Genomic DNA, 27,630 nt, shown 5'->3' on the forward strand with positions numbered 1-27,630 from the left:
GAACGTTGCCATCTCTCCGCTTTTGTTCTCTCTTTGCTATCTTGACAGTTTTCCCTTGTGAGATACTTCAGTGACAATTCAGCTGATGTGGGGCTCATGAGATAATATAAGGCAGGAAGGAGAAAGGAAATCTCATTCGGTGTAAATCTTTGTGTTCTTATTTGCGCCTTTCTCACATCATGACGGTCACCACTACATTCAGTTTGCCTTGTACAGCCAATGTACAGTATGTACTGTACTGCAATATACTGAAGTTGTTCATTATTGCAGACAATGCTTTTTGCACTTAACAGTTGAGGAACCTTTTGTTAATTTCCATTTGGCTAATCCAGTTAGTTAGGAAAAATGCTTTTTTTAATGAGAATAATTTTCTAAGCATTTTTCTAGCATGACTTGAGCCTTTGAAAATGCAGCAATACAACAAATCCAGTGTTTGAATGGTAATGGCTTTTGCATCATTCACATTTGACAAAGCTCTTTTATTTGGATGATATATGTGTTTCTGATGCCAAAAGAATGAGAATACCAGAGAGAATTTGGTATTAAAAGAAATCACAGCCTGATAAACTAAAGAATATGTGACAAAATATGAGGTTGGATTAAGGCTGGGCAAAATGGCTGAAATTATATCATGGTTTTTATACATTTTTTAGATATTTCTCTTCTTTATTACCTCTGCCTCTTTATATTTATTACCTACTTATCTGAGCTCTTTTCTTTTCTTTTTCCTTTCCCCAGACAGTACATTCACACATTTTCTCAAACATACAGGGGAAATATTGGTACATTCAGTATATCTGTCAGCCAAAGTGACTATGGAGATTAAGATTTTTTAAAACAAAACCTATGATCATTTATATAAAATATGATGCATTGTTATTTTAAACTGCCCTACAGTATACTGTATAGAGTATTGAAAATCAGCTCCACATTGACGAGCCACAACATTAACATGCTGCTTGACATGTTAATTCATCAGTAATAATAATCCAATAATATTATAATACAACACTGACAGGGGCCATTCTGCAAGTTTTTACTTTTGATACTTTAAGTACATTTTGTTGTTGATACTTGATAAAAAAATTTAAATGCAGGACTTTAACTTGTAACAGTGTGTTTTTACAGTTTGATATTGCTGCTTTTACTTAAGTAAATCATCTGAATACATTGGTAATCACGATACCAGTCCATTAAAAGTCTGAAAAGTGTTGCTCATGTTTTTTGAATGAGTAGAGATATACATATTGACCAATGTGTGGCTCAAAAAAAGCTGAATAGAGTCTGCACACTAAAACTCTGTTCACATCTTTACTAGACATCGAATAACTCCTGTAAGATCCAAAATGGATCCCCCTTTAGATTTTCAACTTCCTTTGATGATGTTTGGTCCCATCATTACATTGTATGAAAGTTTATATGCTTGTAATTGCCCAATAATCTGCATGTAATGTGCCACAATTCCTCAAAAGTAGTTACAGTCATATTATTTCTCCCAACATTGTTCAAGCCCACAGAACTTTATTTTAAATTCTAGTCGAGATCCCAACGTTTCCAAAGGCACCAAATTTGTCCAAAATATTCAATACTGTCTGACAGAAATGATTTTAACCTTAAAGGGAAACAAAAGGGACAAACAGTTTGTTAAGGGGTTCTTTGTCTGCTGTTTATCTCGTTTAAACAAGATGATCTCAAGATTTTTTTTTTTATCCTGATACAACATAGAATTTTCCTCTGTTTTATTGCTTATATGTTAACTGAGCTCATCCAAATCAAACTAAGCGGTTTGAAGATATTCCACAGCCACACACACAAACACACACACACACACGCGCACACACACACACTCACTGAGATCCTCTTGCACAGTGTCAGTGAATATTGCAGCAGTAAAAAAGGCAGCGCCTTGCTAAAGCCTTGATCCCTCTTACTTCTAACAGGATTTGACCCTTAAGTCCCGGAGCATGACCCTCATCTGCTTCAACACCATCATCCTGTTTAACATACACTCTCACTATTGTCCTCCTGTCTCTCTCACACACACACACACACACACACACAAATTTAGAGGCCCTAACACACATACATGGACACATTTCAGGGCCTGAAACCATCACTCTACACTCCTTCCCATCCTCCCACACACACATGCACCCACTGTACTGTATGATGTAACACTGCTTAATTTTACACATAACACACAACCTGATGGATCCAGTTAAATGTAAATCGCGAACAACCGCTCCTGGCGCTGCATGCAAAGAAAGAGAAGAGAAATAAGGAGATGACAAGGGATGGAGAGAGGAGGATGATGCAGAGGTGGTGGTGAAGCGGGGGGGGGGTTTACCTCGCTGCGAGAGGATGATACGATTGAGTGAGTGAGAAAGAGAGATGAAGGGGAAAGAGAGAGAGGCAGGGAGGATGAGAGGATGCAGGGAGACGAAGGAGAGGAGAGATTGAGCAGGCAGCTAAGCACCAGATTAAACTCCGGGGTCGTCAGCTGTAAAACAAACAGTCCTTTTAGTGGGGATCAAATCCAGACTTAACCCCCCCATCCTCCATCCACACACAAACACACACACAGTTCGTCACAGAGGAGATAATGCTGCTCACTGAGGGAGAGGGAAAAAAAAAATGAGGATGACAATCTCAGTTGAAAGCAAATTCCTGTCTCAGGGCCCGTTTTTGTGTGCCGCTACCTAAATTGCCCCTCAGGGAATGTGAAGTTTTATTATATCTAGGCAGAAGTCCTTCATTATATTTGTTGTTTTTCCCTTCACAGCTTCTTTTGGTGATAGACTGGGTAATGTCTGGCACAGAAACACTGTAGAGTAAATAAGGCAGAGGCGAGGGTTTTCTTCTTACAATTCTGTGTTTATATTACATTTTTACAGTAATATTCCCCAGACAATGCTGCTCGCCTCAATATTCAGCACGTTTGTTTAAATCTCTATTTCTGTCATCTGGTGCTGGATGCTGCCTGGGCAGCGCCATCAGTCCGAAGGCTCAATTTCCAAACTGTCAGCTTTTATACTCACTGTGAGGCCTCTTCCTTTGTTGTGTGTGTGTGTGTATTGAGTGTCTGTACAAAGATATGTCTGTGGAAATCCAAGAGCAGCAGCAGTGTTTTTTATTGTGTGTGTCCTCTTGTACTTCTGTTTTTGAGACGACCAATTTGAGTTTTGGTGGTTGAGATTGAGAGGATTTTTGGAAAGTGGGAACATTTTTGCTGGTCCTCACTGCTTCAAATGGCTGTTTGAGGGTTGAAGCACATGAAAACTGACAAAACAATCTCCACACATTCTGGAGCATTCAACAATATCACACAGACTTCATCAGCAAAGTTTGCTTTTAAGTTTTTATGTAACTGTAGATTGTCAAACCTCCATGTTGCCTTAAAAGTTGAACTTGACAACAACCGAGGAAGCAAACTTGTTGCACAACTTGACAACTAAGCATCTGCTGATAAGGAGCGTGTGATATGACTGAAAGCTCCGGAACAAGCAAGTAAGTGGACCTTGAGTGGTGGTTGTTTTGTCAAATGTTGTTTCCAAGGTCAAGAAGGAACTGCCAAGCTCAACTTTGAAGCCAAAATAGATGAGCTGTCCTTAAGGTGCTCAGAATAATAATGGAAAGTTTGAACATCTTTTTGATGACACCTGAGCAATTTTCAATGAAGGCCGTGACGGCCGAAAGCTCCAAAACAAGCGAGTAAATGACCTTGCATGACGGTTGTTTTGTCAACTGCTGTTTCCAAGATTAAGAATAATGTTAAGTATGTCTTGAAAAGATTAAATATTTGTGACCAAACAATTAATAATAAAAGTAATAACATTCTTAGTTATAAATTAATGTGTTTAAAACTTGTTGTTGTGGTTGGATCAGATTTGACAGACAGTGTCTCCATGGCAACATAAGCAAACAACAACTGTCATCAGACTCGGATTCCACTGTTTCTAAATTCAGATGTGTGTGTGGAAATACCTCCACCTTTTTAGGCAGATGATGGTGTATTTGTGTAGGACCTAATAGCTCATAATAAAAAGGAATAGATTGAAGGAATAGTTCAACATTTTGGGAAGTAAGCTTATTCGCATTCTTGCCGACAGATGAGAAGATTGGTACCACTCTCGTGTCTGTGTGTTATGTACGGAGCTAGACCTGGTAGGCTTGTATAACAGCACAGTGCAACATAACTCCCACTAAAACCCCAAATTATCATTTTTTTCCTGTTTGTGTAAATTAGTGAGCTTTAGAGGTGCTGGTAGGCATATTGGGGGAAACAGGCTAGCTGTTTCTAATGATTTGAGTATACCATTACAATGAAGATCAAATCTCCATTTCCCCCCCTGCACTGTTATATGGTAATGCAGTTTAAGTGCAGTATCTACCCTGATATCTCACAACAATATTATAACCAACAAAAATGAATGCAGGCTGAACATTTACCTTGATGAATTACATTACTCCAGCAAGTTCCAGGAGTCTGCCAATTGATTTTCATACCATATGGAAATTAATGTAAACCAATGGCCGCCCACAGCATGGGAACACTACAGCATGGTTTGCTAAATCTTCATCAGTAATATAAAATAGTCTTAATGTGAAGTAAATGGGCTAAAACATGCTAAATCAATGCTACGGTCTATTAAGGTTAGAGGCTAGGGAATGCATGCTATTAATAAGGGTCCTCACAAGTATACAAGTGCAAATGTGTGTGTGTGTTCGGTTTCAGGCTTTTTGCATCTGACCCAGGGTCCCTGGGCGGCTAAAAGCACAACGTTCAACTCAATTAGCGGCATGCATAATTGATAGCTGTCTGGGAGAGTATTTGTATTTACACTGGAATTAAAAGCCTCCGGTGTCAGCTATCGCATCTGAGGGATGATAAGTGTGTGTGTGTGTGTGTGTGTGTGTGTGTGTTCTAGGAGGGAATGTATAGGGATGCATGTTTATCATAAGCCTAAATGGATTTCTGCTGGGAGCTTCTCTTTCTGTCTCCTTCTCTGCTGCAGTGAAAACTAAATCACAGCTAATCCACCTACAAACGCAGCACAGCACTTTGTTTGGGTTAAGTAGTCCAGAATCTTGTAACCCACTTCTCACTTCTCACTTTGTAAAACATACATAACTAGAGATTCCATTTATTTATGTATTATTGTTTTCACCTGTTTTTTGATTAGTGCTGGGTATCATTTGAAATTTCCGATACTGGAGCGGATCTGATACTGAAACAAAACTTTAATATAAGATATAGGAAAATATTTTCTAAAAAATCCTTTATTTAACGAAAGAAGCAGAAGTTTTCAAATTTAAAGGAATAGTTTAACATTTTGGGAAATACACTAATTTGCTTTCTTGCCAAGAGTTTGATGAGTTAAATATATGGAAAATATTAGCATCATTAGCTTATTATAGCAAAAAGAAACAGCTAGCCTGGCTCTGTCCAGTCGCCGCCATGAGGTTGCCAGGCAACCAGCTGAGACAATACCTAATCCAGCACATAACCTTCCATAAAACTACAACTTTCGTTTTTACACTTTGGTTTTGTATGGATTTGATGAATGAGATATATGGTATCGAGATGTTGTTAGGTGGATTTTGTTACCTTTGGAGAGAGCTAGGTTAGCTGCTTCCACCTCTTTTTGTCTTTGTGCTAAGCTAGGCTAACCGGCTGCTGGTGATATTGCTTCATATTTACCGTACAGACAGGCGAGTGGCATCAATCTTCTCATAACTCTGGAAGAAAGTGAATAAAATGTCAAGCTATTACTTTAAATGTTGTCGAAACACAAGCAGCTGTACAACAACTTTGCCTAAATAAAAGGGTCTAAAATTGGCAAAAGTTGAATTTAAATCAGGAGCTATCTCATCAGAGAATAACTAAACAAGATTATGAATCTGTCCAGACATTTGATGCCAGCTTTCGGTACTTGAAAGTTTTCAGTACTCTGTAGTACAAACAGATTTTGATCAGTAACAAAAAGTATTCCAAGTTCAATACCCAGACTTATTTCTGATTAATGGGTTAACTCTTTTTACATTTTCTCTTAATAAATGTAATGAACTATTGTTGTTTTGTGTCTTCTTCCTTAGAAGCATTATTAGGGCCATGAAATGTACTCACTCTTATGTTTATTTTTAAATTAATTCTCCTTTCATGTGTATGTGATTTGCTTATGTTGAAAAAGCAACTACTTTTGAATGTAACGTTATAGGTGAAAAAAGTAATTATATATTAGTAATATGATTTCATGATCATTTGTCAGTTCTGCAATGTTACTTCTAGCGGTGTAAGCTGTAGGAATTCAGTCTCAGTTTCAGTGGAGTGAGACTACTTGAGACTCAAGCACTTGAGGGACCCCTGGTAGGACGTCTGCTCGAGCAAAATGTGTCACCGCTGCCGAACAGCCTGTGCGGCAGAGTACTGAACAGCCTGTTGACCTTGGCCAAGGTCACTCCTGTCGAGTGAAAAGCAGCTGTAGTGGAGTAAAGTGTGACTCTGGTATTGAGTTCATCACCTATTTGATTCAGCGAGAAGAAAACCTCCAGTCACCTTCACGTCGCTCAATCATATCTTCCACCTCAGCTCACTGTAATACACTCCAATCCTGAGCGTATTAGAGTACCTTCACCTATTTCCTCCCAGCTTCTTTTTTCTTTCTTCTTTTCAGGTCGGACCCTTTATACGCTCACTTGTATTGATGGCAATCTAAGCCTATTTTACTGTTGCCCTTTTTCACTCTGGGTAATCCCAGCAGTTGACCTAAACTCATCTCTGCTTACAAACAACTCCTAGTGAGCATCCCATGTAGGGCAGCAAATGGGGTTTCTAAATTAGTCTCTAAACAGTTTTTTGGATGAATTGATTTATTGTTTAGTCAATAAAATATCAAGAAAAAGTGTTAAATGCCCTTCTTAATTTCCTAGAGTCAACGTTGATATCATTAATTTGCATGCTTTGCCCTACCAACAGTTAAACAACCCAAAAATATTCCATTTACAATGAAAAACAAAAATAAAAGCAGCAAATCATCACATGTGAGAAGCTACTCAGTTTTTGCTTAATTAATTAATGACTTAAATGATAAAAAGAGCTGAAACAATTAGTAGATTAATCAATTAGTTGATTGAAGGGAAATTAATTAGCAACTATTTTGATTATCAATTAATAATTTAAAATAAAAAAAAAATCTTTGATTTTAATGCCTCAAATGTGAGGATTTGCTGCTTTTCTTTGTCATATATGATAGTAAAATGACCAAGATATGCATCAATTATCAAAATTGTTGATTCAGTTTCTGTTGCTCACCTGATTGATTAATCCACACTTTTCTTGATGCTTTGTGATTTGTTATTTTTAGAGTTGAGACACCTTTAAAGACACATTTTTTTTATGTTTTCCAATGCTTTTCTCAAAAGACATCAAAATAATCAGTATAAGATCTTTTAGTTTTGACCTAGTGTCCCTAATTCTGGGATGGGGGAGAGAGGGAGGGATGTTGTAGGAGAAAGAGGGGGGAGGTGGAAGTGTGTGTGTGTGGTTGTGGTTGGGGGTGAGATGAGATAGAGGGTTTAAGATTCGGTCCATACCTCCTTCAGTACTCCCAGACTTGAAGTGGGCCAGCAGACAAACTGATCATTGTTATTCATCTAACGAAGCTTTTTCCCCTCCTGCTCCAATCAAGGTAACAGGACCAATTGAATTATTATTACACTTACACAAGAGTCTTTAATTAGCTTGCTCTTTGCAAACGAGATGATTGTAAAGGGGAATTCTTGTGTGATGAGTTAAATTACTACTACTTTATCTACTTGAAAAAAATCCCCTCTCTGTCTGCCTTTTGTGCTTGACTGACATGATGATTTTTACTTATCATTTCTGATTGTAGCATTCAGTGTAATTCTGGCTATCATTACATTGATGGTGGATTTAGATTTGCATGTTTAGGCACTTAGTGGATGCTCTTATCCAGTGGAACAAGCTTTAATTTGTAGTTGACTAACCAAAAAGCCAATAAAAAGGGAGGAACACAAACGTCAGAGCCAAAGTTTGGATAGAATTGCACAGGAAACATTACATTTTACTCAATCCTGTTTTAGCATGATTGTATTTTTATTGTTTTCTCATGTTTTAATTAGTTTTTTTGTTAATGTTTTGTGAAAGCCCAACATTTTAGAACCTGTTTTTGTCTAAATGCTGCTCTAAAAGTAAAATGTTTTTGGCTCAGCTCTCCTAGTCTCCCTCCCAGTGTCCCTGTGACCCCGCAATCATGTGTAAGTGTAGTGCTGCATGGGAAAAGGAAATAAAATAATAAGAGCTAAGGGGGGGGACATCGTTTTTTTGTTGCTCTGAGATAAGAGGATATTACAGCTCGTGGAAGAGGGCTTAAAGGAGAGGAGACATCATTCAGTGGGGGAAAAGGGTTATGTGAAGTACATCTTGAAGAGATGAGTTTTCAGCCTTCCAGGGAAGATGGTGGGTGTCTCTGCTGCTCCGAATAGCCCGGGAAGGTCATTGTGTCTGTGGGTGGACGATGTGTGCGTTTATAGGATGAAATTGTAGAAAAATATAGAAAATACTAAACAGTATCTGCAGGGAAAATGATGCTTTCACATGTTTACGTTGCTGTGAAAGAATCTGATTTGCTCTAATCACAAATTAGCTATTGAATTAGTAAATGTAATTTCAAGCACATTATGAACTGACAGAGATCTATAAACTTTATATTTACTTACAATTATATTGATATTGATGCAATATACAGTGTGGAGATCTGGAGTCTTTGCACTTTGTTTAGATTTGTCATTAAATGAATGTGTGAAGATGATTTAATTTTCTAAGTGATACTGAGAGCAGAAGCTGCAGTGCTTTGTTGTGATGGCTAATTTAACGCCACATGACAGCTAATTAATATTTCTTTTAAGCAACTTTTTTCTCTTTTCTCGCCTCTGTAACTTCAATCTGATGATGATCACAGTGATGAAGATACTGAGCAGTTTTATCTGTTTTTATATTTGTGGTGTGTTTTCAGATGCAGTGCAGCTGTAGCTCTTCAGTAGGACACCTTTCATCGCCTTACTGGAGTAGAAGTAAGTGTGTGTTTGACTGCGTGTCAAACACACACGTCTCTTCGTCTTAGTTATTTACATATGTGTGGGCTGTCATTTGTGTGGGAGATCTTTCATATTTATGTAAGCGTTATTATATATTCATTCTTTCCAGTGTGGCTCTGCCTGTTGCACAGTAGCATGCCAAAAATAGATAAAACCATGAAAAACAAATGCAACCGTCAACATGTCATCCCTGACAAGTGATGCAGTCCCCCTCTTGACCAATCGGTAACAAATATTGTAAGTTGCCCTGTTTTGACCTGTGAGATTTAGCGCCCCCTTCCAAAATAATGATTATCCTTATCACTAGAAATCCATTTATCATGACATTCTATGTAATTTAAACATGACAAATAATTTGTTTGTTTACTCATTTTCCAATATGAGGCTGGTTAAGAGCTAAACAAGTCTTGACACACACTGAATTTGCAAAAATATTTTGTTATTAAGACGTGAGCTATAGGATTTTTATGTCAAATTCCAGGTTTGTTTGACGAACTAAACCAAAGAAGCAGGATGTGAGGTGCGCACACTCCATAAACTTTTTTTTAAAATGTCATGTCTAAAGGAAGAATTTGCAGATATCTAGGGTAGGGTAGCTCTTTATTGATTATTATTATTATTATTTCACAACGGCAGAGATATGTAGGGAATAGAAAATGAATAATAAATAATGAATAGATAATAAAAAAGAATAAAAATATCTATATGTAAACATATATGAATACAGTGCAAATAGTGTCCACATGTATAGTCAGTACGGTATAGTACAGTCCATGAAGGGCGACCATCATGCAAGGCCTCCGAGTTGGCTGAGACTGAAGTCATTACGGCAGGCGTCAGTGAGTAGTCGAATGGCTGTTGGTACAAAGGAGCGCGATCGATGATATCTGTTTTGCTGTGAGGAACCTTAAACCTTTGCAACAAATAATCATGTTGTGAACTCATCTTAATGAGCTTGAAATTGTTTTCTCATAATGAAGGAGTGATTAGTTTGTTCTCACAGGAAAAAAAAAAAAGCTTCATAATCACAAGAAAAGATAATGGAAGAAATAATCACACATACTCTCTGTATGTCCTCTCTGGCCGTAGGTAAGCATGGCGCGTCTTGTTGAAACAACTATTCACCAACGTCTCGGCTTAAAAAAAACCCGTTAATTGCTCATTTTGAGTGGTGCGCTGTTTCATTTTCCCATGTTTTGTCAACATCGAATATATACTAATTTGTGACACATTGTTGTACAAACTAATGAACAAACTAACGAACAAATGCACAAACAAATCAATGTAGAATAAGGATGAAGGAATCTCTGCACATCAGCCTACTTGGAGCTCAACAGACAGGACAACTGAGGATCTGGAAGAATGAGATGTGGAGCACACGGTTATATTACGAGCTTTATAATAAGTTGCAGCAACTACTGTTTCGACATAAAGCATGTCTTCATCAGAGTAAACTTCTTTTTAGTTTACTGATGCTTAGTTTACTCCGATGGAGGCATGCTTTATGTCATGAACAAAGTAATGACGTGCCATTCAATATTTATTAAAACTGTATCAGACAATGTGAGGAAAACTGTATGTAACACATGCAGTAGGTTTTAGTTTCTAACTGAAATATTCAAACATAGCAGTGAGATGCATCATTTCCTAAACATTAACAAATCAGTTGTATCCAAGATATTGCATGATGTGAAACGTGGTACAATCAAAAATACCAACCACCCAACTAACAAGTGAACAAATGACATTTAGAAAGCTCCACTCTTGGATCAGTCAGTGTAAATCTGTCATTTTGAAAATGCCATGACACTGGTGTAGGGGTTCAAGGCGCTGACTATGAACCATAATGTCCCCGGTTTGAGTTTGATGGGGGACCTTTGTTACGTGGCATAAAATACCCCCCTCAATATTTTGGGAAACACGCTTCTTCACTTTCTTGGCGAGAGTTACAGTAGATGAAAAGATTGATACCACTCTCATGCCTGAAGTTTAAATATGAAGCAACAGTCAGCAGCTGGTTAGCTTAGCTTAGCATAAAGACTGGAAACAGAGGGAAACAGCTAGCCTGGCTCTGTCGAAAGTAACTAAATCTGCCTACCAGCACCTCTAAAGCTCACTAATTAACATGTTATATCTTGTTTGCTCAGTACAGACATGAGAGTGGTATCAACTTTCTCATCTAACTCTCGGCAAGAAAGTAAATACACGTATTTCTCAAAATGTCGAAGTAAACCTTTTAGAAATGCTACAACACAGAGATACATAAGTACCCCAAGCTTCATCAAAATCCAATTTGTTTCCCATGACAAAGAGTACAACTGACTTAACAAATGAATAAATTAACTTACTGGCAGGGACTCATCACTACCACACAACTTTCATTCATAAGCAATGAGCAGCATGTCAGTGACTTCCCAGTCATTTACAAGACTTGCTCTCTCCAGCAGTGCTGTTCCCTGACTGGGCCTACAAACCAGCCTGGTCGCCCGGCTCCAGACAGGTCCAGCTGTGGCACTTCCTGCTGGAGCTGCTGGGGCGGGGCGAGGGCGGTGCCATCGGCTGGGGAGGGGAGTGGGGCGAGTTCGTCATCCGGGACCCCGAGAGGCTGGCCAGGCTGTGGGGGGAGAGGAAGGGCAAACCACACATGAACTACGACAAGCTCAGCCGGGCGCTCAGGTGATGCAGAATGCACGAGTAAAGAGGACATATTCATTCAGTGACACATATGCAGCATACACACATAAGCATCTATGGGTTGTAGTTCTTTAACGGTGAATGTGTGTAATCCTCCCTCTCTGTGCAGCTTCTCCCTCAGGCTCATGCTGTAAATAAAATGTACTCTTCGCTAACATGTGCTGTCAAATTAAAATTTAAAATGAAAAATGCCCACAGATGCGACACATGCCATTTGGGAAGCGCTTTTATCTAAAGTGCCCTACAGGAACATGAGTGCATACCATAGACATTACAGCCTGGCATAAACACGCACATCCAGTGCAAACAAACACAGGCAGAGTGTAGTCTGACACAGAAAACATTTTACTTCCAGATACTATTACAACAAACGCATCCTGCACAAGACCAAAGGGAAAAGATTCACCTACAAGTTCAACTTCAGCAAACTGATCCTGGTCAACTATCCAGGACACCCACCACCACCCGGCCACCAGGTCATCACCACGTCTTTACATCTCACATCACAACTTAAAGGACTTCACTGCTTGGAAAACTGGCTTCTAGGTTATGTTACTTTTAATATAAAATGATTTAAACAATGATTTAACATCTCCTTTGTCTCTGGGAGAGACCTGTAGTTTTATTCTTTTTCCAATTTTCTCATCACATTGCTGCAATTTGATCAGTTTTCCAAAACACTGATATAGTCCTTTAAGAAGAGTTTTAATCCAAAAACACTTTAAGTAAAAATAATTACCTTAACTGTATTATTTAATATTTAAAGATGAACCGACTTTAATAGAAACAATTACTTCAACTTTATCATTTAATATAAAACTGGCTGACTTGAATAGAAATCATTACAAAAACTTTATCATTTAATATGAAATTGACTAACTGACTGATCCTCTAATGTAGAGGGAAGACCATGTGTTGAAGTTATATCACATTCACAGGCAAACCAAGGGCTTAGGTTACCTCCTATTCTTTAAAAGCACCACACTTTGTTTAATTTTATGATTAATTCTGTAAGCCCAGGGATTAGTAGGTATTTCTCTTTGTCAGTGCTGCATAAGTGCAGTCCATTTAAAAATTTACCATTAGTTTTTGCAAATGGAATTCCGAGTATGGAATAAAACTCTTAATATCATGTATTGTTTCTAACATATTTCATTTTAAAATGGGGCCACCAGTGTACAAAATATCAGGAACGCCTCCTGCTTTGAAGTTGATTAATGTCTTAATCATCCAAAGTGCTTCTTTAACTTTTCTGCCTCCTGTCAACTACATCAACTTTGCCCTGCAGTCTATTTAATAAGTCAGATCAGTCATTGATCTAAAACTTCACTTGGTGTTCTTGATGTTTTGTGCACAAAGCCTCAGACTATATTGCACTGAAAGATCCATGTTCCCGTTTCAACCATCCTCCATCTCATCCTCCATCTGTCCATCCTCCAGCTGGTACAGAGCAGCCCTCTTCCCTTTCCTCTCCTCCCCGCTGAGAGTGGTCTTCCTCTGTGTGGAGGAGCAGGGTCAGTGATGGACAGAGGTAAGAACACACCCATCAGTGATTCCCCTGTACAGCAGATACATCTAAAGGGTCCAAACAAGTCGCACAGTATGCCTGTTACAGTACAACTGGCAAAAGCATTCATTCTGTTTTTATTGTCCCTGTGTTTATTCTGTCTGTAGTCTGAAGGCAGCTGGAAAAACCCAGATATTGGATCTAAGAATTAAAGGACAAGGTGTTATTCTATATTTTTAGTGTCAACAAATCCCTACCCTGTCTGTGGCACTCTTCTTACTGAAGATGTTAACCTTGACAATGGATCATAAATATGTAGTTTTACTGAATAATAATAAGAATAGCAAAGGTCATCTATTCTATCAAAACCGGAGACTGCACAGTGCTTTCCAAGGAAAAGGAGAAAATACAAATACGAAACGTGTTACACCTGTATACAAACCTGCATACACACTTTAATACACACATGCAAACACTTTTTAAAAATGGCTCAGTAATTTCCTGAAACAGCAGGGCATTGTAGTTCTTAGCAAACGTCACTCAAACAGGAGTAAGTTGTGTATTGTTGGGGACTATTTTCAGCACACATTTGGTGCTCTAGTGGGTATTTACAGTAGCAGGACGATGTATTTGGGTTCCTGGTAATGAAGGAACATGTCACCCAGTGCAACAGGCTCATTAATGTGTTTTTTTGGACAACAATGGAGCTCTATGGCACAGAGGAATAAGATATATCAGGCTTTGGCAACGCAGGCAGTACTTGTTTGTAGGAGCAATTCATCGTTGGTTTCCTTCAGGCCTCTTGATTAAGTATTCAGTAAAGGCAGCAACTGCAGTATTAGCTGGACTCATATCAGAATACTTTTCATCTACCTCTGCTGTTTAAATATAGGGGAAAGCACCAAGAAGAATACAATCACTTTTCACTTTTCCATCCTCCTCATGTTCACTCAGTCTGACATCACATAAGTCACACTTAGATACTTGTATGCTGCATATTTCACAAGTCCTGAGGTTTTTTTTAGTTCAAGTCACAAGGAAACAGCTTTTCTGCTGTGTCTCATCTGAATCATTTTCAAGGTGAAACGAGACGTGTGCGATGGAAAATAATGCAAAAATGGAGTTCAATCTTGACCTTGAAGACAAATTCTGGGGTTTTTCAAAATGAATAAATTCAAGCATCTGGGATGTAACTGGGGTTTCTTTGAGCTCAACCCCATCAGTTAAATAATACAATTGTGCAGCTTCTGATTAAATAAACACAGTAGAATTTTGATATGAAAATACATCAAATGAGATTTCTTTTGACAAAAACATCTTGACTCAAATGTCCCCTTACATGTGTTTTCCAGAGCTTTCACAGTCTTCCTCTGCATAGTTTGTTGCCATGAAGATAGCTCAGTTTAAAGCTCTGGAAAAAAAACTAGTACATGAATGAACCTTGAGTTAAGCTTTTTTTTGGCAAACTACCAAGATCAGGAATGAACGTTCATGCTCGAGATTTCTTTTTTTTAATTACTTTAGCCATAAAAAATGTCATAAAAATCATGTGTAAGTTATATTATAGGCTGCAACATCAGCTAACAAGGTGAAAAAGATGTTTTAATTTTGCTGTGAATGACTTGATTTAAGGCCCATTCTGAAATGTGAAGATTTGCATTTTAATGCATTTGTAATAATATTGAGGTTTGTACAAGCATTGTGAAGGTGTCACTTTGGGTAATGGTGACAGCATTTCTCACTATTTTCAGAATTTTTACAAACCAAACAATCAATCGATGAATCGAGAAAATAATCAGCAGATTGATCCATAATGAAAATAATCATTAGTGGCAGTCCGACACAAAATAGTTCAAAATGATCTCCACCTCAACTAACTACAGCAGTAAAATGCTGCTTTTACATTAATGCAAGAGTAATAATAATCTAATGATGTAATATATAATAGTATATCAGTCACATGGGACATTTTTCTACGTGTACTTTTACTTTTAATACTTTAAGTACATTTTCCTGATTATACTCAATGCAGGAGTGTGGTATTAGTACTTTCACTAAAGTAAAAGATCCAAATCCTTCTGAATCCACCGCTGGCATCGACTCATGAGGACAAATTCTTCTGTTCTTTGCGACTGATGTGACTCTCTCTCTGTTTCCTGACAGCAGTCCAGCCTGTGCCTTACCCCTTCTTGCTCCCGTGCTGCCTCCCTAAGCCCATCCCGACACCCCGTGCTCTCCACGGCCACTTCCCCTTCATCTCTGCCCCTGCACGTCCGGGGGCCAACCTGAGGGAGCTGAGAGAGTCAGGCCTCGCCTCGGCCCTCCACGTCAGCGCTAACGGCTGGCCGCACAAGAGCCCCGCGGGGTGGGATCTGAACCACATCAGTCGAAGCCTGCTTGGTGGAGCGAAGCAGGCTGAGACTCAAGGAGAGGAGAGGAGAGCGGGGAATGTCGCACAGATGGGGGAGAGAGAGTGAAGAGGAGGGACAAACTACAACAGATGGACTACTTTCCCTCCTCAAATCTCTCAAATACACACAGTTTTTTTAGCTCATTGTATAGTACTTTATTATTCACTGCCTGTGATACACAGACTTTGTATTTATTGAGTTGGAACATAATGTGTGTATTTTGATAGAAATATTGAAGCTGCTTTCTTCTGTCAGCACTTCATGCCACAGTTAAGGGAATTGCACTTGTAAACAGTTAAAAACATGGCACTTGTGTTTGAGTAAATAAAACAGTGCACTCAACTTACATTATTCAGCTGTTTGTCTCGCATTCGCCCTCCTTCTTCGGGCTTCATGAAAATAATAAGAGCTGCATAAATGATGCATTCAAACAGACACTGTGCAATTGTCAAGTCTTCTTTGCAGCATCAGGACCAGACGCTTGTGTCTGCAATTACATCTCCGACACATCAGGGGGCAGTAGCATCTTTAGCATACCACAAACTTTTCCCCAGCTTTTCCCGGGAGAAAGTCAGAGCTGAGTTGTGTACAAAATAAAGAGGTTTCACTCTGTTGATATTTTCCGGGTATCCTAAATCCAAATCAGTTTACAGGGAAAACTGCAAGATAGTTTTTTTTCAAATAAACATATTTGTATCTTATTACATTATTACATGTTTTTGTACTTTAGGTTTTACCAGTTACGTTTTTTTTTTTTTTTTACTTTATTTGGTGACTTCAACTGTATTTAACTAAATGCACAGGCCTAATTTCTGGCACACCACATTCTTAATACCAGTAGACCTATGTTATCTTTCAGTATTGCAAACAGTATCAAATAAAACCAAAAATAATAAACTTTTCCTTGATGTTTACATCCATGAATTACAATTTTGTACTGTATTTAAGACTTTTTGTCAGGGATAACATGTTTACTTTCCCCTTTTCTTTTACACTGAACCAAGTCAATTTAGCAAGACCAGAGTGGCCTCCAATCGTTGAAACTCAAACAGGAAAAAAAAAAAAAAAGTTTGCAGACCGGAAAAGGGTTCAGATTTTATCCAACGAGTGACTCCACTTTCGATTTTTACAATCTTTGGCTGAGATGTCATTTTGGCGCCGTTCATTCTGCAGCGCGGGAGTTGGTGTTTTTGTCTGTGGATGTTGGACCTGTGCTGTAATTTAACTATTAGTCTTAATTTAACTTTAGGTGAAGGAGTAGCTTGAAGACAACATGCAGCGCAGCATCGCGTAAGTGCAAAGTTGATAATTAGGAGTGGTTTCTATTTAGCTTGCCGTCGGTAGTAGCGTTAGCTTGGTGACGTCTGAATCTGTATTAGCATTAACTTAAGTTTAGTGTGAGTTGTGTTTAGGGGCCTTAAAGTGCCTACAGGAAAGCGTAAAGTTAGCTAGCTGAATTTTAGTGTTAACTGCACTTCCTGTAAGTTAGCATTAGCATACATGAGTCTGCAACGTCTGTTTTGGTAAGAGGATTCACTTTTTGCTCCCAACAGTGGAGACAGGCTGATCTGGTCAGATAAATGGCAGCTAGCTTAAATGTACCGTGTCTGTGGGCCAAATCTTAACCATTATTTGTTTTGGCACGACAAGGGAAGATTTTAAAACAGCCGTATGATCCAAGCAGCCAGATGAAAATACTAAAGTTACATGAGGCTTGCTGTGTCTGCCAAGTTAGCAAGATGGTAATCTGTGATTTAGCAACTTAGATCAATAACTAGAGTTTAACTACCAGCCCACTGACCTAAAGTTACACACAGGTCAGCTCTGTGTTGTCATTGGCGAAAAGACATTGTTTTAATGACTGTATTACTTCTTTTTTTTACACTAATAACAAACATGCTAACGCCCATCAGGCCATTAACTGTTAACTTGTCCTCTTCCATCAGATCCTTTTTTCAGCCCAAGAGCAAGGACAAGGATATTCAGAAGAAAACTACAGATGAACCAGTGAAAAAGTAAGATTTTCTTTTCAGTCACACAGAATTTGAGGTCATTTCTATATAAGGGTGTGCTGTGATGGAGAGACTGGGACATAATCATTGAACACTTTGAATTAATCTCATGCACATACTTGAGATCTGAAATTGTACTTCTAGCTACAGTTTTTGACACTTCTCATACATATTTATATGCAACTCACCAAGAGGCAGCTTGAGGTATGAGCAACTTATGTTTCTTACTGTTAACCTTGTTTATATTTTGGAATTTGGATATCTGTTTTATACTTGCACCTTTTTATTGATATTTTATATTTGCACTCTTTCCTACTTTGTACTGCAACTGCTGCACAACGATTTCCCTCGGGATAAATAAAGTTCTATCTTATCTTATATACAGGACTCTGTCCTGTAACTACAAAAGTCCCTATCAGATGAGAGTCTAGGAGAAATTAATGACCATTTGCAATGAGTTTGTAGCTGTTGGCACTGATTAATTTGAAAAAGTCTGATACAGATCTCCCCTCTTGACTGAAACCATTGATTTTGTTACTGTTGTGTTTATACGTACACATTAGGCTGTTTGATTAATTGATAAGTTTGTGAACTTTTTTCATATGCCACTTATTACAAGTGTCATATTAGCAAAATAATGGATATATCATTGTCTATATAAATACTTAAAATGTCTGCATTTGTACCAAGACTGAAATACAAATTGAGATTAGCCAATATGGGTGGGAAGAATATTAGCTGAGACATCAGTAAGCCATATCAGTGCATCAGCTTATTTTCAAACATGTTTTTGTGTTCAAACTCCACTGACAGTTTGAGTATGGTAGTTATCTTTGAATCACTCATCTCTGTTGCTTAGTAAAACTTTTTGTGGCCAGTACTTATTATCAAAAGAGATGATAACTTTTTTGTTTCTCATCTCTGAGCTGCTTTGATGATAGTGATCATTATCGCTAGACTGTATCATCTTTAAAGTATGTCTTAAAACTCACTCTAATACACTTGTCTTTATGTAATGATCTTTTCATCATTGCTTTGACCTCACTTTTACGACTATTGCCTTGATTTTATATGTCTCAGTCGTTTTTTATTGCTTTTGTAATTGACTTTATCCTTTTTAAAATACTTAATACATCACCTTGTGGCTGTGTTTTTGAACAGTACCATATAAATGAGGCTCATAGCTTTATTTGTTTGAGTTACATGGTGTCTTAACTGTGTGTCTGTGCTTGCGTTCAGACCTGCCAAAAGCCCTCTCAAGGTGCAGAACGGTGTCCAGAAGGCTGATTCAGCCATCAAGAAGGTTGCCAAACGCAGCCGTCAGATCCTGGACAGCGACGATGACGAGGCACCGGCCGTTAAGGAGCAAGTCACTACCAATGGACAAGGAGACAAAGAAGCTCTTGGTGAAACAGAAAAGGTAAAAGGCACCTTACACTTCCTGATTAGGACATCAGAGTCTCTTTGAATCGCTAAAGTCAGCAGTGACGTTTGTGCAAAAACAAATTGACAGTTTCATGGGACATCACTGTGATAAAAAATAAAGCAGACATACTTTTATATAATGATTGTAATTATAAAAGATCAGTACCAGTATGCTTCTTTTTTCCTTGCACAGTGTAAAAGTCATTGAAACAGAGTGTAGCCCATCAAATGTTCTAAATCCACCTGCACAAGCTAAATCTAATAAGACTGCTAGCACTTCTGTAGGCATATCAGTGCCTATTGTTTATTCACTGGAAGGAAAAACACTGTTGCACAAAGACACAGTAATTGTATGGTGAATCACCATGTTGAATGCATTTGTCAATAAACCACATAATGAAAAGACCTGATTATCGGCTTTGGCGGTCACTCAACCACCTGTTGTTTGATCAACACTTCTGTTTACCGCCCCGTTCATTTTGCTTGTAATATGTCAGAAATTATTCATTATTTGTTCATTGAGGGAAGAGATTGCGCCCCATACTTGTTTGTCAGCATGAGCCACCCTGCATCATATGGTTACAATTATTAAATATTTTTTTGTGACTAGGCACTAAAATTATGCACTCTTGTACTGTTGGCCACAGAGCAGCTTCACCAGAGATAAATGTAGGGCAGCAACTAATGATTATTTCCAGCAGTGATTCATCTTTTTGTTATTTTTTGGATAAATTGTTGGCCTATAAAATGTAAAACAAAATGTGAAAAATGCCCATCACAAGTAGAAGTCTTCATGAGTCCAACATTTTCCAGGTCTGGTCTCAGTTATTAGAAATAGAGGAGACTTGAAAGGCCTAATCACAAGTTTCCAGATCCAAGCAGAGAGGATGTAAATTGATAAACAATCAGTTGTTGGAGTTGTTGTCGGCTTTTCTGACAGTTGATTTACCAGCTAATCATCTCAGTGGATTAGAAATCAGTATATCTGCCACAACAGATAAAAAGTCTTAAAAGGCATTGAATTAATTAATCTAAAAATAAGGCCTTACTTGGCATTAAAAAGTCTAAGACATGGGAAGTAGGATTTTATGTTTTTTTTTTCTGACATGGCATTGTAAAATCTCAAAAGAATTGGTAACATCTATTTAAAAAAAAAAAAAAAAAAAAAAAAAAAAAATTTACCGAATGCCTCTTGCATTAAGTCATGCTCATCAGGATAGCAGAACCAACAACACTCACACACTTTGTTCCTGGCCGGGATGCTCAGAGCAGAGGATCCACTGTCTGCTGGTTAGCTGTCACTGTACCCTGGCCGACATGTTGAGGTCAAAACGCCACACTAAGCAGTGTTTCCCAACCTTTTCTGTGTGACGTAACTCCACAGCTCATCAGATGAGCTCAAGTAACCCTTCATCAACACCACCTGTCCTGAATGTGTTCATTTGAATGGATTTTAAAGTAGCTGCTATTTACCACTACTAGTTACGTAACAGTAGACACCGTAAATATGTTTATTTTCATGTAAGACTTAGTGATCCAAGAAATGTTGATGTTTAGGTTTGGTTTACTTATATTCAGGTTTGCATTCATACTACTACCACTCGGAGTGGCAGAAGCTGGACGATTCAACCATCCATTTATCCAGTACTTTTAGCTGTATTTTGGCTTCTTTGCTTAATTTCTAACTAGTATTTATGATTTCCCTTGTAGCATGTGGTGTTCAGGGGTTACAACTTACCCAGGCTGGTGGGAGAAGTGTCCTATGCAAGTTGGCCTTTTGTAGCTGGTAGTTTTATTGGTTATTGTGAAAATAAATATACTAAAGATCAGCATCACTACAGTTTGTAATCATATTTGTGTACATACCCTTTGGTGTATACTGTATGTACTCTTGGTTGGGAATCACTGGTATAAAGAACGACTTTATTGTGAGACGGACCGACATGCTTGTGCTTGGGACCTTCATCAGGGTCATCCTCATCAGGGATGCTGGAGTTATGACCCCTAAACCACAAGCTACATGCACATTACCTACCTTTTATCGCAGTGCTCAGGTAGTACTGCATAGTTATTAATGGTTTATATATTATACATCGGGATTGTGGAAATTTAATTTCATGCAAAAACAACCTTACAACAAAGATTAATTAGGAATATCGAGGCAGTCGACAGCAATCCAGATCATATTGTTTTGGACAGCTGGACAACTGTTACTTTCAGTTCCTATATTTTCAATGTCAGCTGTAGATGGAAGTAGTCAAGATGTTGATGTAATTTAAAAAAAGAAATAACCTCCAGTCAAAACCACAATCTGCAGTAATTGTATCCATTAAAGCTTTTGGTTTTTCAGTTGTAAAAAACAAGTCCAAACTTCTCAATTTCAACTTTATTTATTTATTTAGAACATTTTACCTCACTGCCTCACTTAAAGTTTAGTCATCCATGGAGGGTAAGTTAACTTCTTCCTGCTGGCTGCAGGTGTGCTAATGTTAGCTGCGGCGGCTGCAGGGGTACCCTCTTCAGCTGTTAGATGTATTTTGTTTGACCAGGAGTTTCCGCAGGTTAGACGTGTTGCCCTGGCCAGCTTTGCAGTGAGTGTGTTCTGCCTCGAGTTTTGAAAAGTGTAACCACACTTGCGACGGCTTTCAGCTCGCCATCGCCCTGACTCAGTAGGCCTTCTTTTACAGAGATCCCGCAATACTGCTGTAAAAAAGACCCGTCATTATGCCTGCTTTGCTTTTTTACGTTGAACCAAACAACGGCGGCATAATGCTGCCCCAGTGTGTGATTTTAAATAGTGTTAAGTAAGGTGGAGTTCATCGTCATAGCAACGCTATTCCAGCAGTTACGAAACAACACACAGGAGCTTTACTTTGGTCTTGAGAAGCTGCAGCCTTTATTCACTGACAAACTGTAACCTACACTATACATTTACTGCCAGATTGACAGCTTCACTGCTCACCTTTTCCTCTGCACCACTCGAATTCACTGTCACTCTCTGTCGCTCGCTCTGTCTTGTTCAACCACACACTCACTGAACACACAGGTGTCCCTGTGACTTGAACGAGCAGCAGGGGTGACGTAGTCTCGCTCGCTCTCTTTCTCTCTATACTTCACTCTCTCACCTAGATGCACTCTCAGGTACTGAAATTTGGCACAGATTGATTTAACATGAATCGGTAGTACAGACGCAATTTAGGTCAGTACCCTTCAAAGTACAGAGTTTGGTACCCAACCCTAATACCAACACTGCTTGTCTTTTTCAGAAGGATGATGTGTTTAAGGCAGTTCCCACCCCCCTGTCTCCTCCACCTGCCCCAGCTACACCTGTAACCCCCGCCACTCCAGCCACCCCAGCCTCTTCAGCTTCACCTGGCACCCCCAGCACCCCAAACTCCATATCCCCCTCTGGAATTGTTAAACGCAAGACCGGTCAGTATCTCATCAGATTTTTTACTTTAGACTTACTCTAAATCTGTGGTTCTCGTGTTTTTCTCCAAAGTTAGAGTATTTTTGAACTTTGACACCAGCTGAAGATTTATAGATTTTCTCCCTCAAGCTATTTTAATTGATTACTTGTTAGCAGGAGCCTAATGGCTCCAAATACTCATTATTTCACAATGAGGGAAAAACAAGACATTTATCACAAACTGAATTCATGAGAAGTTTGTTCACCAGAAACAGCTAAGTACACTTTCCACCCTCTTGTTTAATTTATCTCTTGACTCTCTGGACGGGTCTCAACCCTTACACTGACAACCAGTAGACAAGATTGTGTTGCATTATGTAATTTATCTCATTTGCTGAACCACGATTACACACTCTTTGAGCATATATCATTATTTTTCTGTGTGTATTTGCATTGTGATAATAATATTATGCTGCACTGTCGTGCGATGTATCGTTTCTGCTGACCGGGCCTTAATGGAACCAGCAGAGCAAGTTGTCTTATTATTGTAGCTGATTGTCTCTATGTTTATATGGTTCCTTTTTGTTTTGCAGTCTTTGATAACTTTCTTTAAAAAAAAAATCATGAACATAAGTAGTGATTATTATTTTATAGCTGCAGTCTGTACATGACAGCCTGAACATTTCATATGTGCACGATAAGAGGGAAAGAAAGCTGCTGCTGCTGTTTTTCTGCCCTACGTGTTTATTATCTGTAAATTCTGAATGAGATATATGTGTTAACTATCTGCATTTAACATAAAATAGAATGGCCAAGTGATTTTAAGTGGTGCTTTGTACTTGCTGTGTTTCATGTCACACCAGAAATGTAGGATTTTGAATAGAGAATTTAAGCTACAAAAGCTATCCCAGCTTTTCTTTTTTTTCCCCCATTTGTGAAGCACCTCCTTTCTCACTTTGTTTCCTCCATCCTACTTTTGCAGCAGGAAAGCGGCTCATTCTCTTTTCATCATCCCATTCTCTTTGTGTTTGATGACTGCAGTATTTGCTTTCAGCAGTGGTGCGTTTCCACAATAAGCGCCCTGCCACCATCACCACTGGAGAAAACATCACATTAAAGTATCTCTCTAATTTGACCAGAAATTGCATTCTTAATGTCCTGGGTTAATGCTTTCATTATAATATCTAGAAGAAAAACACCAGTAGTGCTACCTGTGCTAGAACCCTAACAAGGACCAAAACGGGGCGGATGTGGAACCAAAACCAAAATTACCCTCGAGCACCACTGCTGCATAAAATTACAGAGGAAATTACACTGGAACCCTAAGCTGCTGTGCTGCATAATATCTTTCAGGATGGAATTAGTGTTTTCATTAGCAAAGTACGTATCTGTGATTATCTTTTTTTCGTTGCCCTACATCTGTAGTAAGAGAGCAGACTCGTCCTGTTTTCATCTCCACATTCTCTTTCTGTTTGATCATGGCATGATTTCAGTTGGGATGCCTCTCACTGCTTTTTTTTTTTTTTTTCTCCTCCTTTTTAATTTGATGCCCATCCTGACGAGTACAGCGAGGAAGATGTTCCCCAAGAGAAAGCTTGATGAGAGCAGGAGCGGCAGTGAGAGTCAGAAAGAGGAGGAGCAGGGTCAGCAAAACAAACGAGCCCGTGTGGAGAGCAGTGCCAGCAGCGCAGGTACACCTTCACCTCTGCTATGAGTTTGATATTAGTAGAGCTCCTGCAGAGGGCTCAAAAGTCTGGGTGAGAATCGAAAATCAACTGGATACTTTCTAGGATTTTCAAAGTTGGGAAGTTGCACAAACACCTTGGATACAGGGGGAAAAAACAAAGTTTAGTAAATATTTTAACAACCACCAATGATAAATTATTAATAATGTATTAAGCTCTGTCAAAATCACTAAGAGTTACAAAGTCAATGAAAATAATCAATGCAATTCTTGTACTAAGTACTAAGGCATAAAATGTCCCATCAACATGGTTCCTTTATTACTACAACACTGACACTCTCCTCTAGCCATTCATATACAGATATTTGCTGTGTACTAATCCTAAGGACATGTGTAGTGGGTGTAACTCTGCATGGTCTTGTATAGTGGACCACACTTCTCTGGACTCTCTGTCAGCACTTTATTGCAAGGCACTAGCTTAACTTACCTGCAAGTGTAGAAAAACAAAGCATTCACAGGGTCTCGCTTGCATAAATGCTCTCTGTACCTTGTCAGGAAAAAGTCCAGAACGAAGAGAAGAAGCGCTAAACATCCTGTTAAACGCAAAATATGGTCTTTGTATAGAAAAGTATATGAATTAGGGCTGCACGGTATGGTAAAAAAAATCATATTACGATTATTTTGACAAATATTACGATTGCGATATGATTCACGATTAGTGGGAATGATCTTTTTTGCATCACAATTTTCATTTTCACTGAAAAAAAACATGATGTGACATTTGTTGGGGTCTGTACCAAACAAACATGTTTTCTTACATCTGGAGAACAAGATTTGTAGGCCAGGGCATCTCTGCAGCACTACACTACTTCATTATAATCACACATTTTACCTTTTATCAAAAAAATTGCACACTGGCAGTGTTAACATATGCCCATCAAAATATAAGTCTCTGCTAAATACACATAGGATTTTACAGGAATTTTTAATGGCCTGTTTACAATTTAGGGCAACAACATACACATACAAGCAAAAAAACCACGAAAGTATCCTTGAACTTGTAAAGTACCACTTACATGCCAGATGATGGTATTTCTGAGTAGCCTAAATGCCACATGCACTGGTGACGCATGTTTGTAAAAACACCCATGCCCATTGTTTTCTATGAAAGCCCTCACACCAGCGGCGTCTTGTTGCTCGTCATTGAATTTTGATGTGCATCATCTTGACAGAAAATCAGCAATTTGATCACATTCGCTCCCCAGATTGGCACATCTCAGCTACTGTACATCAACTGCGTCTTTTGTCTGTATGACACAATTGGTGCATGCTTTGGGCATCATTAGATGCTGAAATAGAGCTGTAACGATTAGTCAATTAATCAATAAGTTAGTCAACAGAAAGTAGAACTAGAATAAATAAAAAAATATCCCTGATGACCTCATATCATCAAATGATGCGGCAGATGTGTATTATCCAGAAAATAATGGTAGGTTGACCTAAGACCATAGACTGTATAAAAGAAGTGGGCGTCGTCACTGTGATGTCACCCATTGGTCTGTGGACTTCTGTTTTGAAGCCTCAAGTTTGGCGTTTTGGCCGTCACCATGTTGTTTTTTTTGGAACCAGAAGTGAACCTGAATTTTTGGACGAGAGGGTGGAGATGGGGAGGGATATGCATTGCTACACCCCTATCATGATTGACAGGTCGCCATGGTACCACAAGGTAACCACGCCCTAAAGCATACACTGCTTTATTGTCTATTTTACTCTAAATAGGACCATAATTTACAAAATTAACATCACGCTCTGTTGGAGAAGACTTGAAACTAGCGATTGAGGCCATAAACTCATTAGGAAAGGTAATAAATCATGTGAGAAGTAGGGTCATTTTCTCATACAGTTCTATACAATCTGTCTGGCCATTAGAAAGAATGGAGGTTTAAGGCACTTCCCCATTGACTTCACTTTTCCGACTCAGAGGTTACCGCTTGCCTAAGACATTTAGTGACGATGCCATAAGCCTGCAAATAAAGAGAGTGAAACCCGAGCAAAAACAGCCTAAGCCTTAAAAATGAAAGAAATCAGTTCTCATTGCTTGAAATTATAATGCTTGCTGCTGTATAATCCCAAGTTTAATCTTTCTATTAAGATGCCACTGCAAGTGCCAAAACCCTCAGCTTTGTTCAAGAAATGGAGTTGTGGATGGAAAAAATTTCTAAGCAATTTGTAGTGACTCTGTGACAAGGTGTCACTTTTACTCCTTTTGCCATTTGCAATCTTGGAAATTTACACCATCCACCAAAGCCACTTTGGCTTAGCCTAATCTGTTTGTCTATGATTTTACATGATGTCTTATTCAGGGCAAAATTACAGAAAGTAATGAGTGTGCAAAAGCAGGCAGCAACATTTTTTTTTTCAGCAGAATTACTGAATTTTCCCACAGTCAGCACCTCTAAACCTGGAGGGTTTTTTTTTTTTCAAGCAGCATCTGTACCTACAGTAGCACAGCAGACAGGGAAATGGTCCCTCTCTTTTCTAAAATTGGCTGGTAAAGTACCAAAAGTGACTCTTGGAGTCCAGTCCACCAGTCATTTTAACTTGTGGATGAGAAAATTAAAGTTTCATGTCTGGCTCCTCACTCAGCCAGTATCATGACCTTAGCTCTGTCTGCTGGGACTTGGTGCTACAGGTTTGTCAATAGTAATTTCTCCCTTACCTCTCTCGGGTGAAAAGGAAACCTCAAAAATATAACCTGCAGCATTTATTGAAGAAGGCTGTTATGTTGAAAACCATCTTCAAACATCTCACAAAAAACTGGGTCGACCTCAGTAAACCTGCTGGCATTTATCTCTTCAATGACTCCTCTCCCTTTTTTGTCTCACCCTGTGTAGGAAACACCGGTGAACCCATGGAGGAGGGAGCAAAGGAAGAAAGAGTTGAAAAGGCAGTGACCCAGGCTAACCGCCCAGATGAGGAGGTGGAGAACAAGAAGAAAGAGGAAGGAGAGAAGGCCAAGGAGGAGGAGCGGGTGGAGAGAAAGAACTCTGATGAGAAAGAAAAGAAAGCTGAGGGGGCGGTAAAGAAAAATGAGGCAAAGGAGAAGACAGATGATGAGAAAGGGCCTGCTGTTGCCAAGAAGGAGGTGGTTGAAAAGGACACGCAAGAGGGAGAAGAGAGCCCAAAAAGTCAAACGGCAAAAAAACAGAAAGAAGCAAAAGAGCAGAAAGATAAGGAGCCGCCCAAGAAAGCCCCCATCAGCAGTTTCTTTGGTGAGGAGAAATTTGCATAGTTCTGTGCTTGCACAAAAAATGTCCGTAAATGTGCTACGCTTTTATCAGTTAGGAAAGACAGCAAAATATTGCTCTGCC

The 27,630-nt window shown here is 38.8% G+C and overlaps 2 protein-coding genes across 3 annotated transcripts in view; both read left to right on the forward strand.

Moving 5' to 3' along the window:
• The first annotated feature begins 7,607 nt into the window (after positions 1 to 7,607).
• Positions 7,608 to 16,728, forward strand: LOC122887464 (ETS translocation variant 3-like protein). The gene is made up of 6 exons (XM_044220721.1): positions 7,608 to 7,688; positions 9,036 to 9,093; positions 11,565 to 11,793; positions 12,167 to 12,287; positions 13,252 to 13,342; positions 15,482 to 16,728. Exons 2-6 carry the CDS (start codon positions 9,036 to 9,038, stop codon positions 15,793 to 15,795), a joined length of 813 nt encoding a protein of 270 aa, XP_044076656.1. The 5' UTR covers positions 7,608 to 7,688; the 3' UTR covers positions 15,796 to 16,728.
• Positions 16,729 to 16,854: 126 nt separating this feature from the next.
• lig1 (ligase I, DNA, ATP-dependent) overlaps positions 16,855 to 27,630 on the forward strand; it is a 48,704-nt gene continuing 37,928 nt past the window's right edge. The window contains exons 1-6 of one of the 2 annotated variants that reach the window (XM_044220719.1): positions 16,855 to 17,019; positions 17,676 to 17,744; positions 18,981 to 19,161; positions 22,433 to 22,598; positions 24,144 to 24,266; positions 27,154 to 27,531. In XM_044220719.1, the coding sequence (XP_044076654.1) occupies positions 17,003 to 17,019; positions 17,676 to 17,744; positions 18,981 to 19,161; positions 22,433 to 22,598; positions 24,144 to 24,266; positions 27,154 to 27,531 (934 nt within the window). In that variant the 5' untranslated portion in view covers positions 16,855 to 17,002. The remainder of the gene's footprint in view (positions 17,020 to 17,675; positions 17,745 to 18,980; positions 19,162 to 22,432; positions 22,599 to 24,143; positions 24,267 to 27,153; positions 27,532 to 27,630) is intronic. The other variant, XM_044220720.1, reaches the window with a different exon arrangement.

This window comes from Siniperca chuatsi, linkage group LG13 (assembly GCF_020085105.1).
Source record: "Siniperca chuatsi isolate FFG_IHB_CAS linkage group LG13, ASM2008510v1, whole genome shotgun sequence".
Lineage (NCBI taxonomy): Eukaryota > Metazoa > Chordata > Actinopteri > Centrarchiformes > Sinipercidae > Siniperca > Siniperca chuatsi.